Below are 20,310 nucleotides of genomic sequence, written 5' to 3' on the forward strand. Positions count from 1 at the left end.
GACTTTCCTGCCCAGGCTGGCTTTAAACCTTGATTATCAGATCTCAGCTGCCTGAGTAGCTAGGATTATAGACGTGAACCACTGGTCCCTGGCTTAGGAAGGAATCTTAATCACACTCAATCCTCTAAGTATTGATTAGTGGTATGTACTGTCACTTCTGCACAATGCAGGAATTTTTTTTTCTGGTCCTGGGGTTTAAAATCTTGATCTGGATGCTATCCATGAGTTTTTGTTCTCAAGGCTAGCACTCTACCACTTGAGCCAAAAAGCTCCACTTCCAGTTTTACAGTGGTTCATTGGAACTAAGAGTCTCACAGGGACTTTCCTGCCCAAGCTGGATTTGAACTGTGATCCTCAGATATCAGCCTCCTGAGTAGTGAGGATTACAGGCATGAGCAACTGGTGCCCACCTAATGAAAGAATTCTGGAGACAGTAAGTAAGTGAGGAAAAATGACTGCTGTTAAAAGGTAGAGCCTGTCACAGGGCTCACACAGGAGCTACAATTACAGACATGAACCATGGGTACCTGACATGACATGTGTATTCTTGTTTTGGATGTAAGCATATTTGTTTTGGTAAAATGTACCTTTCTCATTGGTGGCTTAGGCCTGTTTCTTAGCTACTCAACTAATTACCAAAAGGCCAGCAATGGAGCTTAGACTCAAGTGGTAGAGCATTAACCTTGGGCAAAAAAACAAAACAAAACAAAAACAAACAAACAAAAAAACAGCTTAGGGAGAGTACTCAGGCCTGGAGTTCAAGCCCCAGGACCATTAGACACAGACACACAGAAACACAAAATAACAATACTTCAAATGTACTCAGAACATCACTATTCTACAAACAGAAAAACTTGGGCTCAATAAAAAAAATGGCTGGGAGCTGGTACCTCATACCTGTGATCCTAGCTACCCAGCAAGCTGAGATCTGAAGATTACAATTCAAAGACAACCTGGGCAGGAAAGTCCATTAAGACTCTTATCTTCAATTAACCACCAGAAAACCAGAAATGGAGCTATGGCTCTAGTGGTAGAGTAGCAGTCTGGAGCCAAAGAGCCCAGGAACAGTGTTCAGATACTGAGTTCAAGCTTGGCCAGTGGTGAGCAGAAGAGCCACAAGCAGGCACATCTCCTTCAGTGAAAGGCCCTCTGGCAATCCATAAATCCAGCTAGGTCCTGCTGATCCTGTTTACTGGATTAGTTGACTGAATAACTCTATATACAACATCCCCCCTGTGACTTACAGAGCTGCTCTGGAAGGCCCCAAGGTCTGACCGATGTGGACCCCAGGGGAGGGTTAACAACTGTTGTCTAAGCCACTCAGCTTGCAAAGATGATCAGTTCTGCCCTTTCCATTGGGCAGAGCCACTCTACACCCAGCTTTGACCCTGTTCTGCATCTTGCAGGCTCCATTCAAGGCAAAAAGTTCTGGCAATTTTAGGAACATCCATTATCTCAGAATTTAAAAGCTGGGTGCCAGTGGCTCACATACACCTGTAATCCTAGCTATTCAGGAGCCTCAGATCTAAGGATCACGTTTCAAAGTCAGCTCAGGTCAGGCAAGAAAGTTCATGAGAGTTTTCAGGGGTTTTTTTGTTGTTGTTTGTGGAGTTTGAACTCAGGGCCTGGTTGCTGTACCCACCAGAACTCCTATTCCTCAGGGCAAGTGGTCTACCACTTTAAATCACAGTAGGTTGCTAATTGGAGATAAAAGCCCTGCTCTGGCTGGCTTTGAACCTCAACATCAGATATCAAGCCTTTTGAGTAGCTAGGATTACAGTGTGAGCCACTTGAGCCTGGCCTAAAAAAACCAAAATGGAGGCATGGCTCAAGTAGTAGCATCAGCCTTATCTTGAATACAAAAGGAAGAACTCACTCACAGAGGCTGAGTTCCAGCCACAGTATCAGCATGTGTACACATGCCTGCAGGTGCATACATACACACACACACACATAGTAGTTTAAGAGTGCTTAAAAAAAACCAACAATGAAGCTGGGTGCTGGTGGCTCATGCCTGTAATCCTAGCTACTCAGGAGGCTGAGATCTGAGGATCATAGTTCAAAGCCAACCCAGGCAGAAAAGTCTGTGAGACTCCTATCTCCAATAAGCCACTCAGAAAACTCAAAGTGGCACTGTGGCTCAGGTGGTAGAGTGCTAGCCTTAAGCTGAAGAGCTTAGGGACAGAGCCCAGGCCCAAGCCCCATAACCAACAAAACATAACAAAACAAAACCCAACAATGACAAATTATAGGTGAGTTGTGAGAGAACAAGTAAGGTAAATCTGGAGGCAAATGAAGCTGACATCTGTGATGGTTAAATCTTGAGGATGAACTTAATTGAGATCGATTGGTTTAGATGCATCCAGCTGATGAGTAAAGCATGCCTTTGTGTGTGGGGGGGGGTTGGGCTGGATATCAGATTAACTGAATCTCTCCTGCATATAGGTCGCACCATTCCATAGGCAGGCTTGCAATATGAAATTAAAGTAGGGTGGGGGAGAGAATACTGCAATGCAGACAGGCATTCTCTTTCCCACTCTTACCCCTTCCCCTAACTCCCTGGCTACCATGAGTTGTTCTGCTTTGCCAAGATTGCCTCTGACATGAAGCAAAAGAAATCCTTTTTCCTTTAGGTTATTTCTGTCAAGTATTTTGTCGCAGCAACAACAAACTATATTACTAACACAAAACCCTATCTTTTCTACTTTTGTCTCTTACTTTTTCGCTAGTCTTGGGGCTTGAACTCAGAGCCTGAGCACTGTCCATGAGCCTCTTTGTGTTCAATGAAGGCTAGTGCTTTGGGGCTGGGAAGGTTGTTCAGTGGTACAGCACTTGCCTTGCATGCATGAGGCCCTGGGTTCGATTCCTCAGCACCACATAAGCAAAAAAGAAAAAAGCCAGAAGTGGCGCTGGGACCCAAGTGGTAGAGTGCTAGCCTTGAGCTGAAGAGCTGAGGGACAGCGCCCAGGCCCCAGGACCAGACCCCACACACACAAAAAAAGGCTAGTACTTTACCACTTGAGCCACAGTTCCACTTCCAATCTTTTCTGAGTAGTTTGAGATAAAAATCTTGGCGGGTACTCGTGGCTCACGCCTGTAAATCTAGCCACTCAGGAGGCTGAGATCTGAGGATCAAGGTTCAAAGCCAGCCCAGGTAGGAAAGTCCTTGAGACTCTTATCTCCAATAAGCCACTAGAAAACCGGAAGTGGCGCTGTGGCTCAAGTGGTAAAGCGCTCAGCCTTGAGCTGAAGAGTGCAGGGACAGCGCCCAAGTCCAGAGTTCAAGCCCCATGACTGACAACAACAACAAAAAAATCTTAGACTTTCCTGTACTGGCTGGTTTGAACTATCATCTTCAGATGTTAGCCCCCTGAGTAACTAGGATTTCTGGCTCCAGACACTGATACCTGGCCAACTTCCACCTCTACCTCTTCCTCTTGGTTCTTCTTCCTCTATCCTCACCTCCCTCCTCCTTCCCACCATGCTAAAAATGTACAGAATACCACTGAATGAGATACTCAGCCCAAGGTTGCCATCTTCACTCAAATGAACTATAAAGCTGACTTTAATGGGTGAACTTGGTAATAAATTATCCTAGTCTTACAGACCTGGCCACTGGAACACAGAACAAATGATTGGCCAGGGCCAAGATCATAAAACTTGAATCTTGGCCATACAAACATCTCAATCCAAATTCAATAGTGAACATGAGACTCGAACGCAGGCACTCTCCTCACCAGACAGGGCCATGTTCTTAATCACACCTGTGGGTGTTGATTCCTTGGTACAGGAATATGATGGGATGACAAAGGCCACACACAAATGGAGTATTATTTGAGGGTGAGCTTTGCTAAAAGATAAGTCCCAGCTCTGGCATTTACTAACTCATGACATCATAGACAAGTCATTTTAATTTTTTTGCCTCTGTTTCTACATCTGTAAAATGGAGATAATCCGAGCCCCTTCCCTCATAGAAGAGCAGGTCTCCAGCAAGGTGCAGGGGCTCCTGCCTGTAATCCTAACTACTCAGGAGGCTGAGATCGGAGGATTGAGGTTCAAGGCTAATGAGCAGCAAAGTCTGTGAGACTCTCATCTCTAATTAATCACCAGAAAACCAAAAGTAGTGCAGTGGATCGAAGTGGTAGAGAACTAGCCTTAAGCAGAAGAGCTCAGGGTCAGTGCCCAGGCACTGAGTTTAAGCCTGCATAACCAAAAACAACAACAACAAAAAAGAGCAGGCCGGGAGCTGGTGGCTCATGCCTGTAATCCTAGCTACTCAGGAGGCTGAGATCTGAGATCTGAGGATCACGGTTCAAAGCCAGCCCGGGCAGGAAAGTTCATGAGACTCTTATCTCCAATAAACCACTAGAAAACCAGAAGTGGTGCTGTGGCTCAAGTGGGTAGAGCGCTCGCCTTAAGCTGAAGATCACAAGGACAGCGCCCAAGCCCCATGACTGACAAAAAAAAAAAAAAAAGAGAGAGCAGGTTCCACTCATGAGTTTAAGATAGTATGTTAAGTTCAAAGCCAGCCATGGCAGCTAAATCTGAGAGATTAATCTCCAATTAACCTGCAAAAAGCCAGAAGTATAAGTGTGGCTCAAGTAATAGACCACCAGTTCCAAGCAACCACCCACTGCCTTTGTTCCAACTTGGCACAGGCCCAGCACAAATGGTCCAACAACAGATATTTGGTGGTGAGAAACTGATGAGTGAACTTTACACCTCCTGCCAACCCTTCTTGTCCAGCCCCTCTCTGGCTGCAATGTTAATTATTCTCTCATTGTGTGAAAATAAGTATAGCATAAAACATGCTATACAAACCAAGTAGAAGTATACACTTCAGTGGCTTTAAGTACATTCACATTTCAAGCAACCTCACTGATACCAACTTCTAGAACTTTCTCAGTATCCCAAACTGAAATTGGGTACCTATTAATTAGCAGCACCCATCCATGCCTTTTCCCAGCCTCTGGAAGCCCACCATTCTACTTCCTGAGGTTGAGATGAGAGGATTGCAGTTCAAAGCCAGCCTGGGCAGGCAAGTCTGACACTCTTACCTCCAATTAACAAGAAAAAAAATCAAAAACATAAAACAGAAATAGAGATGGGGCTCATCTGGTAGAGCACCAATTGTGAGGGGAAAAAAAACAATAAAAAATATGAGGTGGGGCTGGGGATTTAGCTCTTGGAGAAGCCTGTCCTGATAAGTACAAGGTCCTGAGTTCCATCCCCACCTCTGACGTGATAACAACAATAACAACAACAAGTAGTACACAAACTATTTATGCCCAGAGGCAAGCTTTATGATAAAAGATAATCACTACCTCATCCTTCTTTACAAATATGAGCTGGGACCTGCTGGCTCATACCTGTAATCCTTGCTGCTGCTACTCAGGATGCTGGGGATCACAGTTCAAAGCCAGCCTGGGCACAAAACTCCATGAAATTCTATCTTCAGTAAATTACTCAGAAAAAGCTGGAAATAGAGCTGTGGCTCAGTGGTAGCCTTGAGAAAAAGACTCTCATGGATATTTCCCTAGTTCCTGAGTTCAACCCCAGCATCAACAACAACAAAATAGAATATGAGGTCCTGTGTTTAGGCAACTACACAAGCACGTACAGACACACAGACACAGACACACAGCATAGTGCCAGCCCCAACCTGACCAACTAAATCCAAGTCTCTGGGGCTGCCTCCAGGTGGTTTTTGCATTTTAGCCAGCTAAGCCAGGTGCTGGTGGCCCACATCTGTTATCCTAGCTATTCAGGAGAGGCCGAGATCTGAAAATCATGGGTCAAACCAGTCTGGGCAGGAAAGTTCATGAGACTCTTACCTCCAATGAGCCACCTAAAAACCTAGAATTAGAGCTGTAGCTCAAGTGGTAGAACTGAGCAAAAAAGCTCAGTTTATAGTACCCAGGCCATGATTTCAAGCCACAGCTGACACTATAAAGTACAGAAAGACCCACTAGTTAGTAGGCAAAGGAGCACAACTGCATTCACTCCAACACCAGTCTCTCCATGGCTCATATAGGTGGAAAAGAGAGTGCGTTTATTTGTGCCAGTGCTGGAGCTTGAAGTCTGGGTCTGTGTGCTCTCTCATAACCTTTTCTCTCTAGGCTGATGCTCTTACCACTTTAGCCACAGCTCACTTGCAAGGAAATGAAAGTTAAATTAAAAGGCTGTACATGCCCAATAATTAGATAGCCTTGGGCACAAGTCCAGGAAGGCCAATGGTAATCTAGCTCATGGTAGGGATCTTAAACAAGTTCAAGCCCCACAGAACCCTAGTTTCCTTATAGGTTTCTGGAATGAGAGTCCTACTAGCACCTAGAATTGCCAGCCATAGCACAGAGTAACTTTGTGTTTCAGTTCTGTTTTATTTTGGGGACTGGTCCTAGGGCTTAAACTCAGGGCCTGGATCCTGTCCCTGAGCTTCTGTGCTCCTATCATTTGAGCCATAGATCCACTTTGTGGCTTTTTGGTAGTTAATAGGAGAGCAAAGTTTCAGACTTTTCTGCCAAGGCTGTTTTTGAATCATGAGCTTAGTTCTCAGCCTCCTGAGTAGCTAGGATTACAGGCATGAGCTACTGGTGCCCAGCTAACTAACTATATTCCTTTATTAACTAGCACTCTGGTAATCCATAAGGCCAGAGCCCACTGAGAGACCCTGGAGCTAGGCTCATACCTAGGACCCATCACCCTGAAGTGGGGGTGAGCTTCTCTAGAGGCTCCTGAACCTCCCCTGCTGCCAGCTCCATTCCTCCAGGATAAGGCCAGATCTGCTAATCATCCCTGCTGAGGAGAGCTTAACCCTGCCTGCAGGCCCTGGGCTAGAGTTAGTAGCTCTGGAGCTTAACCCTGCCTGCTGGCTCTGGGCTAGTGTTAGCAGCCCTGGTTACCAGCTTTCCTCCAGTTCCCATATGAAGTTGGGAAAGAGGAGAGGTCTCAAAGAGAGATCCGGGCTAGGTTATCTGTGGCTCACCTCCTTTCCCCACTCCACTGCACATGCTACAGAGGCTCCCTCCATTCCCAGTTCCATTGTGGTTGTTAGGAAGCAACAGTTTCATTTAAGTCTTTGTCTTTCTGACTCTGACACATGTATGAAAGGCAGAGGGTCCGGCATATGCAAAATACAGAAGACACACAACTCACACAATTCAAACACTGACAAGGGCAATTAACTGCTACAGGACATACTTCTAGCTGCCAAGTTAACCTCAAGGTATTAACTAGAGCATTTGCTAATCTCCATTTGATTAGCCCTGTGGCAAAGAGCCCTCTGTACTCAACACACCAGAATGGCCAGAGACCAGCCAGAGACTGAGGAGAAAGGAAAAGCATCAACCTCAAAAATTCAGTGGTAGAGGGCTTGTCTTGCATGCATGAGGCCCTGGGTTCCATTCCTCAGCACCACATAAGCAAAAAGAAAAAGGCCGGAAGTGACGCTGTGGCTCATGTGGTAGAGTGCTAGCCTTGAGCTGAAGAGCTGAGGGACAGCACCCAGGCCCAGAGTTCAGGCCCCACGACAGGACCCCCCCCAACAAAAAAAAAATTCAGCCTCTTCCTTTGAGTCCAGCCAACAGTCAGTCAAGTCAGATCCTGATACACAAATTACCCACTTCTTATGGGACCAGGAAAAATCCCATAAGCAAATCTGAAATGCCCCACTATAGGAAGCAATTTAAGTATCCATAGACTTGCTAGGAGATAAGGGAGTTGGAATGATGTGAGGGAGCAGTCAAAGCCAGGTGCCAATGGTTCACACATGCCATCCTAGCTACTCAGAAGGCTGAAATATGAGAATCCTTGTTCTAAGCCAGTGAAATCTGTACGACTTATCTCTAATGAACCACCAAAAAGCCAGAAGTGGAGCTGTGGATCAGGCGGCAGAGCACGGGCCATGAGTGAAAAACACTAAAGGACAGCACCCAGGTCCTGAGTTCAAGTCCCAGGATCTGAACACACACACACACACACAGAAAAATGCAAATTTAGCCTAATGCATGTACACAGGTACAGGTGCATGATTAAGTTTCAAAAAGGCAATAACAAAAATGATCACAGTTTGAAATGCAAAAAATACCAAGTCCCGTCAATTCAGAGGAGAGGAGGAAGGCATGTGGCATTCTACCCTCAAGGAATTGTGCTTTGGGACATTTTGGGGGATCCCTCCACCAGGACACTTCCATACTCCTGGAGAGTTAAAGGTGGCAAGTTCCTCAGGAACCAGAAACTCACCTTTCACCCTATCCAAGGCACCTGAAGCTCCAAGAGGTTCTCTGCACTCACTCCCCAAGGAATCCACAGGATCTGAGAAAAAAATAGGAATGGGGAAAGCCAAATAGGGAGAGGGGAGCAGGGAGGCCCAGGGGCCCCTGTGCAAATGGTAAAATGAAAAAGGGACTGACCTGAGCAGAAACAACAGGATCAGGTGAGGTGGGGGCGGGGATGAGGGAGGAGAGCAGAGATGAGGAGGGAACCAGTCCTACAGAAGGCATCACACCCTGGGATACAGGGTTCTCTCCAGAAAGAGAACATTGGATGAGGTCAGGGGACGAGAGAGGGCAACAGAAAGGAGGACTGACTGTAAAGCATGGAAATTTGAAATAAGAGTCCCAGACTGGGGCACCAAGGGCCCTGGGTTCTAATTCTGACTCAATTGAGTAGACACATTTTCATCCTTGGAAACTCAATTTGCCCCATCTGGGGAAAAAAAGCAGGAAAAAATGCAGATGTTCCCCCTGCTGCCTCTGAGGACTCCGACAGGAGGAGAAGGAGCAAGAAGGGGCAGTAGAAAAGTATTTGGAGAAGGGGGGGCGCAGCATTCCATGCCATACCGGACCGAGGCACTCACCTGCCCGCAGCTAGAACCAGCACTTTTTCTGAACCCCCACGGGTGCCACCGAGCTGCCTCTCACGGTCCAAAGCCCATGGCCCCACATTGGGCAGGAAGACCAGGGCCACCAGTACCACCGCCTGAAAAAGCCCCTTCAGAGCCCGGCAGCCCTGCTCCGCACTAGCTGTGTTGTGAGCTATCCCTGAAGCCACATTCTGGAATATGAAATACTGGAGTCTTTATTACACAGTTAACAGGCTGCAGGCCGCCCGTTGTTACAAAGGCCCACAGCCCCCCAAATACACATAACCCAGCTAGCAAACATGCTAAAGAGGAAAGAAATAAAACCAATACCAACAAGGCAATTCAGCTTCCATGGAGATCTGAATTACCATGGCATGATGACCAGAGATGAGACAGGACCCAGCACTCGACTAGGGAGACACACGTGGCAAGACTTAAGCTGGTCCGGGCCTAAAAAGATCGGAGCACGGGCAGATCCACCGGAAATTCGCAGTCCCAGGCATTAGACTGACAGGTTCAATAACCTATCAGCCAAGTGCTCACCCCAGGGATCCGGACACGCCCACCACCTGGCCTAAAAAGATCCGAGCACGGGCAGATCCACCGGAAATTCCCAGTCCCAGGCATTGGACTGACAGGTTCAATAACCTATCAGCCAAGTGCCCACCCCTGCCTCCAGGGATCCGGGCACGCCTCTCATCTGGGAGGCTGGTTTTCCTCCCCCAGCATGAAGATTAGATTCCAGACACTACAATCACCATGTGGCCAATATGGGCAGTCAGACCTGACCGTGTGTCCACGTGGTGGCAGCGGCAACAACTAACCAAACCCAAGACAGCAATGGCGCTGTCCACACTCTGACTCTATAGCATTTCCACCGCTGCCTGACTAGCAAGCTGGGCCATACCACTGAGTCACAGCTGCAGGGTAAGTTGGTGCCGCCAATGCAAGTGTTGGGCACTGTGAAGCCACCACAGACCCATGATTCCCTATTCTACACTTGCTAGCAAATGCTTGTATCACTCGCCTCCACCTTCGCGTGGAGATTCAAGTCTATCTGGGTGCCAACTATGGGTCCAACATTAGAGGTCCTGTTATACCGAAATTCGGGGACCCCCAGAAGACCACCAGAGACCACGATCAATGCAAGCAACAAAGAGCCAGTTTATTGCAAGCTCGAGCTTGGTCCTCCGCGCACATGGTAACCAGTGATGCTAAGAGGCCCTGAGCATAGAATCAGGGCCGTTTTTATAGTATTGAACCAACAACTTTAAGGAACTTTTACATAAGAAATTACATGATTGGTTAACATTTACATTTAAAGCAAGCTAAACTGGGCAAATAATGATTGGTTGACCTTTACAGAAAAAATGTCCTTTGTCCATAGCTTGACCGAAAAAGGTTATGTCACACCGGGACCAACAGAATGCATGGCATGCCTTGCCCCGGGCTCTGAAGAATGGGTTGGTTAACAACTCTTAGTCCTAGGTGTGTGGGGGGCAACACCACTTGGGGGCTAACACCTGCCTTAAGCAAATGCCATCTATGGCTCCAAGAATTGTGCATGGCTTTCTGTCATAAATTCCTAGCATTGGGGCTAAAGTGGATCACGAGTCAAGTCGCAGAACTGAGATGGAGTGTTAAACAAAAATGGAGTTGCTTAGGTTTCTTAAAACATTATAATTCTTCCCTAGGGCTTTACTGCCTCAGCCTCCAGGAGGGGCGTTGCAGCTGTGGGGATAATTCTGAGGACTTTGCCCCCTTGGTCAGGGCTGTAAACCCTTTGAAGTCTTTTACTAAGCAACTCTAGGCTCCCAGGCTGACATTCCACTACTAAGTAACTAAAACCAGTCACAGTTAAAATCATACAAAAACCATACAATCATCCAGTACAAAGCAATTCATACAGAAGCAAAAATGGCTGTTAGGTGCTGTCATTATATATATATATATACATATATATATGATTTTTTGCGTTATTCAGTCCCTCTTCTGAAGCTGCGACCGTGCATCCTGCTCCTCGGTAGCTCCCTCACCCACTGGGCAGTGAGAAAGAGGCGGAGTTGGGTTGTTGGGAGCTAATTGGTGCTCCCTGGGCATTGGTGCTCCTGGTGCATTTCGGTGCAGTTGGAGTGCACTCCAGTCTGATCCCTGCCTCCTCTGCTGCTGCTAATGGTCACTGGAATCGAGTTCCTTGGGCTTTGGAGATAATGCTGGAGTCGCACCTTTGCTCAGCCCCCGGGGTCTGGGGCTCCCCTGAAGGCTTGGGTCACCTTGGTTCCAGTGCACATTCCTGGGGATGACACACAAGAGTTAATGAAATGGGGGGGAAGTAGTAGCTCATGCCTGTATGCCTAGCTACTCGGGAGGTCGCGATCTGAGGATCAATCTCTGAAGCCAGTCTGGCAGGAAGTCCATGAAAGTGTTATTTCCAATAAAGACTCAGAAAAAGCCAAAAGCAGGGCAGGGCTGTGGCTCAAGTGGTAGAGCACTAGCCTTAAGCACAATGAGGGTCAGGAGCAGGACCCAGGCCCTGGGGTCAACCCACAGGGCTGGCCAATAAAAGTAATCAAACTTCTGCTGTCTTTTCTGCCCTTCCTCATCAGCCTAGGGCTGGCTTTGTGTGCTCTGCTCTGCCACAGTGCTGTTGCACCCAGAAAGCTTGCTCTTTCTCACCCGCACTGACCGACTCATTCTCCACTCGAAGTTGAATTTTTTTTGCGCAAGGCTGATATTCTACTGTTGAGTCCCACTTCTACTTCTGACTTTTTGGTATAATTGGGTTAAGAGCCCCAGAGATTTTTCTGCCTAGCCTGGCTTCAAGCCTCCATCCTCAGTTCTCAGCCCACTGAGAAGCTAGTATTATAAATGTGACCCATGGGTACCCAGCAAATTTGACTTTTATTTATTTATTTTTACTATTGTTTAACTATGGATGTGGAAACAAATTGTCGTTTTTTATATCTGGTTTATTTCACTTACAATATATAGATTCATTCATGTAGCATGGGTCCGAATGCCATTCCTTTTTAAGATTGAATAGTATTTCATTGGATGCATAGATCACATTTTGTTTATTCATCCATGGACATTTGGGTTGCTCCTACCTTTCCACTACTGTGAATGATGCGATGACTAATATTATAGTTCTTTTATATTGGGCACACTGCTGTAACAGAGTAGCCAGAGGAGCGGCTAGAACCCCAGGTGAACTGTGGGGACTCACCAGTACTTTTCCTTCACATTAACAATCCACAAGAATCCTTACAGCCTGCAAGGTCCATATGATATGACCGATTTACACCTTTTGCTTTTCTCCTAGTTAGGCTGATCTTGCTGTTTTCCTAACTAAATAAATACCCAAAAAGTTAACAAATCAGGCAGGGCCTTTGCAAACTTCTAGAAATTTCTTCTCTAAACCTTTGTGTGGACCTGGATACTTGAAGGCTTCTGCTTATAACCCTAGCTACTCAGTAGGCTGAGATCTGAGGATACTTGTTAAAAGCCAGACTGGGCAGACAAAGCTGACAGACTCCTATCTCCAATAAACTAGCAAAACACCTCAAAGTGGAGGTTTGGCTCAAGTGGTAGAGGATCTGCCTTGCACGAAAAGCTAAGCAAGGGCATGAGACCTGGAGTTCAAGCCCCCTGGCATGCATACACACACACACACACACACACACACACACACACAATAAACCTTTGTGTAGTTCTCTCCATTTTCTCAGGAACAGGAGCAGAAGTTCTACCTCAGCAACCCCTTCCCTTGCCTGCTGACCTAAAATATTCATTTTCTCACTAGTTCTTTGATTTCTCCACAGAGCAGGTCTCAGTTTGGGCCTCCCTCCTGAGGATGTGAGCTCCTAGGTCACAAACTATTCTATACCATCCTTATCTCTAGCAGCACCTGCTACTGTTTATTGAGAATAAACTAGAGCTCTTTCTGGACAGAAGAATTTGCAGAAAAGGTCCCCCTCTTCCCTGAGCCAAGCAGCCAAAGTAAAGCTGAGACCTGAAGATTTTAGCTCATATACTTCTCCACCTTGGGAAAGTAAACTGAGGACCTTCCCCAGCTAGGTACATTGTAGCTATTGTATTCAGTAATTACTGCTTGAAGGAAGTATAGCAGTCAAAGTCATAAAAGGAAGGAAATTATTTAGTCTCTCTCCCCTTCACCTCTCTTCAACTAGCTTCCTAGAGTACTCTGAAGGAAATTGGAGTTGAGGTGTGTTTTGTTTTCCTTTTATCTTCACAGAGTCACTTTTTAATCAAAGTTGCAAACCAGGCCAGGCTTCCGCACAATACTTTAAGAACCCAGATTTAATCTCATGCCCTTTCATCACTTTTTTATTTTTTTTTTTGGTTCTGGTCATGGGGCCTGAACTCTGGGCCTGGGCGCTCTCCCTCAGCTCTTCAGCTCAAGGCTAGCGCTCTACCACTTGAAGCACAGCGCCACTTCTGGCTTTTTTCTTTTTGCTTATGTGGTGCTGAGGAATCGAACCCAGGGCCTCATGCATGCAAGGCAAGCACTCTACCACTGAGCCACCTTCCCAGCCCCTTTCATCACTTTTGTAATATAGGATGCACCAAACAAGGGATTTTTATCCTCCTCCCAGAGACAAGACTACTTTCAGTGGAAAAACAGACCTGATCATTGACTGAAAGTAAATGAGAACTGATACTTTCAGACTGAGCCCTCCTATTGGGGCAGCCATGGGCATTAAATGAGATAATATATAGTAAAAGGTTGCCTGGCTGTGGTGGCTCACATATGTAATCCTATCTACTCAGGAAGCTGAAGTCTGAGGACTGGGGCTTGAACTCAGGGCCTGGGCCCTGTCCTTGAGCTTAAGGCTAGTGCTCTACCACTTGAGCCACAGCTTTTTTAAGTAGTGTATTGAAGATAAAAGTCTCATGGACTTTAGTGTAGTGACCGTCTACTCGACCAGCGAGGAAAAACGACCACCACACCAGGAGTCTTCTCAGATCACGCTTTATTGGAGAGCCTTTTAGTTGTAGGAGAGCTTGGGCGCGAGAGAGCGTGCACCCGAAATACAGCCGCTTATATAGGGAATTGGAACACGGGTCTTTCTATTGTTGGTCGCCTGCCTTTCACCATCACCAGGTGTCATGGGATTGGCTGGGAACTCTACCTGGCTCGTGCACGCGCACAGCCCAGGCCTCCCACCAAGCACCGTCTGGGGTGGAAACCTCAAAGCTGCAAGGGAGTGGGCGGAGTCTCGCCTCGGCTCCCTACAGTTCCCCCTTCTTTGTTTTATGGCAACAGGTAAGAGTAGAGGTTGGGCCTCTGTCTAAGACATTAATGAGAGGACCTTGCACTGGCCTTCGCCTGAGGGGCGCGCCTTCCCCAGTGATGACCAGGCCCGTCAGATGCCTTTTTTGCAGAGGTGGGATCTTGGGCATCAACCCACTTGCAACCCAGCATGCTCTTCTTGAGGAGATGAGAACCATCTCCTCAAGTACAGTGCACTTGCCTTGCACCCTGTCCCAAATTGCAAATTGCATACCTGTCCCGGTGCAATGGGATCCCCTGATCCCTCGGGGTGCTAAGGCTATGCAGAATGGTAAGGCTTAACTGCCTCTTAGGGCCGACAGCCAAATCTGGGGTGAGGATCCACTCTCCAAAGCGGCTAATGCTTGCGAGATAACAACCTTGTCCCTTCTGGTTTGGGCTCGAAGGCGACAGACCAACCATAGGCAGACCACGCATCCTCCCAAGCAGCAGGCTAAAAACATTCCGACTCCCACCCGCTCTTTGACAAAGGACACCACAGAGGCAATCCAGTCAGTAAATTGTAACAGCCCACAGCATCATTGGTTTAGCTATCACAGGGATTGCTATTAGCACTGTTGCTAACAGCAAGAAGATCAGCTGCATCTTCAAGAGGGGGTTTTTCTGCAGTCTCCACCGGCCTGGTCAGTCTCGTTGGCACCCAGTGAGGTACTTCTTGACTCTGTGGAAAAACACAAACAGCTCCCCTGGATCTCGTTATTACCGGATCCGGTCCATACCATTTATTATTAATAACATCCTTCCACATAACCATGTCTTTAGTATCCATGGAGTCTCTTGTCATATGCCGATCTGCGGCAGACTGATCGTTGTCATTTAGAATTAAAAAATTAAGGGTAAAGAGCGCAAGAGAAAGTCTTTCCCTGGGGGACGCGGACTCAGCAACTCCCCCTTTTTGTTTTTGAAGCATTTCTTTTATGCTTCTATTAGCTCTTTCCACTATACCTTGTCCTTGAGGATTGTAGGGCAATCCGGTGGTGTGGGCAACCTGCATTTGTGCGCAAAAGGCGCGAAAACCATGGGAAGTATAAGCAGGGCCATTATCCGTCTTGAGTCTAAGGGGCTTTCCCCAAGCTGCCCAAGCTTCTAAGCAGTGTATTCTGACGTGAGACACCTTTGCTCCTGCCAAAGGTGTGGCATGAATGACACCGGAAAAGGTGTCCACAGACACATGTAAATATTTCAACTTACCAAATTCCGTCAGATGAGTAACATCCATTTGCCATAGGGCGTTTGGTCTCAACCCCCTGGGGTTTACCCCCACATGGGGAGGATGAAGAAAGGTAACACAAGATTTACAGGCTTTAACAATATCTCTTGCCACATGCCTGGACAAATTATATCTTTTCCTAAGGGTATTAGCAGGTACATGATACAATCTATGAAAGTCTTTTGCCAATTCTACAGGATCAGCAGCGACCAGAGCCACAGCCCGAGTTGCCTGGTCCACCAAATCATTACACTTTGCCATTGGGCCCGGTAACATAGAGTGGGCGCGAATATGTCCAATATAAAAAGGATGTTTTCTGTTTAAGATAAGGGACTGAATCTGTAACAAAACATTAGAAATTGTACTGGCCTGCTTAACTGAAGCAGCAACTTCAAGAGAAGCAACAGCATTTACAACATATAATGAATCAGAAAATAAGTTAAAAGGTTGATCAAATCTTTTAAAAACTTCAAGCACAATTAAACATTCAACAGCCTGTGGGACATTCGGCCGAAAATTAAAAACTACCGGCTGTTTGTGTCCTTGAACAAAAAAGGCACCTTGTCCAGATTTTGATCCATCCGTAAAGATGGTCAGAGCATCAACCAAGGGCTCCTTTGAAGTGACAACAGGAAAATACACTAAATTTTTGTTAACTATGGCAAGCAGAGGATGCTTAGGATAATGATTATCAATTACATTTGGAAATGAGCAAACAAGAATTGCCCACATATCCATTGTGGCTGCTAAAATTTCAACTTGCTCACGGGTGTATGGAATAATTAATTTATCTGGAATTTTTGCAAAGTGCATCAAACAATACTTTATACCCAAAATTGCCTCTATTTTTTTTTTAATTTTTATTTTATTTTATTTTTTTCTCAGATCAAAATTGCCTGTTTAGCCACTAATTTAGGAAAATATTGAACAGTTTTTGTTCCCACAGAATCATAGCATTAATAGTTAGCCTTCGAAGCAAGGCAGTGGTATAATTGGCCGTCACTCCATAAGTCCGGACTGCCTCAACTAAATCCTTAAGCTGGAAGTAGGAAACCGGCTCAAGAATTCTCTCATTAGTAATGGGATTTTCAAAAACTGGAAAGGCGGCCGCTAACGGCGACCAGGTGCTGCCTTTTATAAAGTGACTCTTCCCTGCCGGCGGGCACGGCGGGGGGGCCGACGGGTGAGGGGCAGCTCCGTTTCCTCTCCCTGGCTGCTGCGGTACTCCCACCCCTAGGGGGCGCCACCCTCCATATCTGTCTGCCCCGTGCTCCGCCGCAGCCTCTTCTAAGTCTTCACTATCAGCTGGATCGAGCTGCTCTCCCTCCTCCTCTAACATTTCTTCCTCTGAGTCACTCACAAGATTACTATATTCTTGGTCCCGCCCTTCCACATGTAGGGCTGAGAACCGGTTTGCTTTTAAAGAAGGGCAAGGGAGTCTCCTTGAGACCCCCTCCTCTCTGAAACCCTTCTCCTTTTGTGAGGGCTGCAGCCCCTCTTGCTTTAATTCTTTAGGATCCTTTTCTCTTTTTTCCCTTTTTCTTTTAGGCCTATTTTCCTCCCCCTTACTGTATGCTGACTCTGATAGACTATCCTGATGCTGCGTTAGTACTTTGCGTCCTTCCTGGATTAAATCAAACCCTCCCTCCTCGAGGCAAGTGCGCACCATCAAAAAGACAAGCCACAAAGGAAGAAGCAATGCAAGCAACCAATAAATATCTAAATCTACAGTGAACAGCATACCGGGGGATATTTACCGACGTCTCCTCTCCGCGTGTTGAGTTCTGGCTCCAATTCGGCCTCTCACGCGGGTCCCGTCCCAGGTTCGTTCCCGGGTTTCAGCACCAGTTGTAGTGACCAGCGAGGAAAAACGACCACCACACCAGGAGTCTTCTCAGATCACGCTTTATTGGAGAGCCTTTTAGTTGTAGGAGAGCTTGGGCGCGAGAGAGCGTGCACCCGAAATACAGCCGCTTATATAGGGAATTGGAACACGGGTATTTCTATTGTTGGTCGCCTGCCTTTCACCGTCACCAGGTGTCATGGGATTGGCTGGGAACTCTACCTGGCTCGTGCACGCGCACAGCCCAGGCCTCCCGCCAAGCACCGTCTGGGGTGGAAACCTCAAAGCTGCAAGGGAGTGGGCGGAGTCTCGCCTCGGCTCCCTACACTTTAGTGCCTGGGCTGGCTTTGAAACAGGATCCTCAAATCTCAGCCTCCTGAGTAGTTAGGATAACAGGTGTGAGCCACCAGCACTTGACTCACAATGACCCCTTTAAAGCCCTCTCACCTGCACTGTTGATCTTGCTATGGTTGCTTCACATATTTGTTTATTTACTTGGTTGTCACTGTGCTTCCTCAAATAGATGATTGGTTGTGACTTGGGTCAGCACCTTGTCAGCTTCTAGACTATTGTATTTGATGAATGGTAAGTCTCTCCTCCCACTGTCCCCTTGCTACTTCTCTCTTTATTATTTTTGTGTGGTCCTGTGCCTTGAACTCAAGGTTTGGGTCCTGTCCTTGAGGTTTTATTGCTTATGCTAGCACTCAACCCCTTGAACCACAGCCTCCCCATTCAGTTTTCTTGGTGGGTAACTGGAGATAAGAGTCTCAGACTAGTGGCGCTGTAGCTCAAGTGGTAGAGCGCTCGCCTTGAGCTGAAGAGCTGAGGGACTACGCCCAGGCCCAGAGTTCAAGCCCCACGACCGACAAAAAAAAAGAGTCTCAGACAAGCCTATCCTGGTGGCTCCCACCTGTAATCCTAGCTACTCAGGAGGCAGAGATCTGAGAATCTGGGTTTAAAAGCCAGTAAAGGCAGGAAAGTTCAGGAGATTCTTATCTCCAGTCAATCACAGAAAGAGCCAGATGTGGCTATATGGCTCAAGTGATAGAGCGCAATCCTTAGGCAAAAGTTTAGGGACAGTGCCCACGCCTAGAGTTTAAGGCCCAAGACTGGCAAAAAATAAAAAGGAAAGCAAGCAAGCAAGAAAGAAACTCATAGACAGGCTGGGAAGGTGGCTCAGTGGTAGAGCGCTTGCCTTGCATGCCTGAGGCCCTGGGTTCGATTCCCCAGCACCACATAAGCAAAAAGAAAAAAAAAAGCCGGAAGTGGCACTGTGGCTCAAGTGTTAGAGTACTAGCCTTGAGCTGAAGAGCTGAGGGACAGCGCCCAGGCCCAGAGTTCAGGCCCCACGACTGGACCCAAAAAAAAAAGAAACTCATAGACATTTCTGCCCAGATTTGCTTCGAATAGTGATCCTCAGATCTCTGTCCCACAAGTAGCTAGGATTACGAGCATGAGCCACCAACATCCTCGTCCCTTTTTATTTAAGTATTTATTTTAACAAACTGTGGTCTGTGTCTTCAACCTTCCTGGTGGGATACAAAATTTCCTACCAGGTGTCCTTACTTTGGCTTTTTTAGGGATCTTCAGTGTTGATGCTATTTATTCTGGGACCTCAAGCTGATGAAGCCAAAGCCTTAGCCAAGGGTTTTGAAAAAAGAATAGATTCACCTGGAAGTGCTGGTTTATGGGTCAGTATTTAAAACACATTTTATTGTGTGTGTATGGATGTGTGTGTGTGTGTGTGTGTGTGTGTGTGTGTGTGTGTGTGTGTGTGTGTGTGTGTGTGTGTGTGTGCATGCATGCATGTGCGAGTGCTCTGATAATAGGGCTTGCTCTCTTGCTTAGATTTTCTGCTCAAGTCTGGTATTTACCACTTAAGCCACACTTCCATTTCTGACTTTTTTTTTTTTTTTTTTTTTTTGGTTCGGGTTGTGGGGCCTGAACTCGGGCTGGGCACTGTCCCTCAGCTCTTCAGCTCAAGGCTAGCACTCTACTGCTTGAGCCACAGCACCACTTCCGGCTTTTTTCTTTTTGCTTATGTGGTGCTGAGAAATCGAACCCAGGGCCTCAGGCATGCAAGGCAAGCGCTTTACCACTAAGCCATCTTCTCAGCCCCCATTTCTGACTTTTTAAAACTTAATTGTCGGTAAGAATCTCACAAGCTTTTTTGCCCAGGCTGACTACAAACCAAGGTCTTTAGATCTCAGCCTCTTTAAGTTGCTTGAATGGCAGGCAGGAACCAGTGCCTGGCTTGTTCTTAATATTCTTTTTTTTTTTTTGTCTGTCGTGGGTCTTGACCTCTGGGCCTGGTACTGTCCTTGCACTCTTCAGCTCAAGGCGAGTGCTCTACCGCGTGAGCCACAGAGCCACTTCCATGTTTTTAATATTCTTTAACAAACTCCTGATTCAAAGACTGGGTCTCCATTTTCCCATCTCATCATCACAAACCTTTAATCCCCATTCATTCTCTTCTCTATGAAGAAAGGATGATGATAATGGTGTGATTTCCAGGCTGGCACCAGACAGATCGGCTTAGCTGAAAGCAAAGCCCAAAAATCATAAGTCTGAGACTTCTGGCAAAGATCCAGGAGAAAGGAGAAGGGATTGGAATGCAAGGGTTTAAGGACAATGTCTGTGAACTATGGAGGAAATGAAGGCTCAGAAGACAGAGGTGACCTCTCACAGTCCCAGTGGTGGCAGTGGGGTACAGGAGGAGCCTAGTGCCCTGCACCCCAGGACTTGGCATGTCTGCAGTGAGTGGGCATTCATCTAACTCCTTAGAGGTCTCCAAGAGGGCAGTGGCATTATCAGAAGCCCCAAGATCACTCATACTGTGGCAGATGTAAGAGGTAGCAGGCTCAGATTCCATACTGTCTATCCCTGGCTTATTTCCTTATGTTTGCCCTACTCATCATAATAGCATTGCAGTAGATTCCTAGGACCAGATACTGAGTGATTCATTCAAAATAGGAGGGAGTGACAATCAACACCAATGATAGCAAGGGAGTGAAAAGCCAGGGCAGGAAGCTAGGGAGGTTGGCGGGACTGAAAAATGGACAAGAAGAGAGCTGTAGCCA

At 46.8% G+C, this 20,310-nt stretch overlaps 1 protein-coding gene across 1 annotated transcript in view; it reads right to left on the reverse strand.

Moving 5' to 3' along the window:
- The window catches only part of LOC138841626 (zinc finger protein 182-like), a 75,016-nt gene extending 54,914 nt beyond the window's left edge, over positions 1 to 20,102 (reverse strand). The window contains 2 exon segments of the mRNA XM_070042402.1: positions 8,858 to 9,054; positions 19,917 to 20,102. Of these exon segments, the coding sequence (XP_069898503.1) occupies positions 8,858 to 9,054; positions 19,917 to 20,102 (383 nt within the window).
- Between the last annotated feature and the right edge of the window lie 208 nt (positions 20,103 to 20,310).

This window comes from Dipodomys merriami, unplaced genomic scaffold (assembly GCF_024711535.1).
Source record: "Dipodomys merriami isolate MVZ:Mamm:240054 unplaced genomic scaffold, mDipMer1.0.p SCAF_323, whole genome shotgun sequence".
Taxonomy (NCBI): domain Eukaryota; kingdom Metazoa; phylum Chordata; class Mammalia; order Rodentia; family Heteromyidae; genus Dipodomys; species Dipodomys merriami.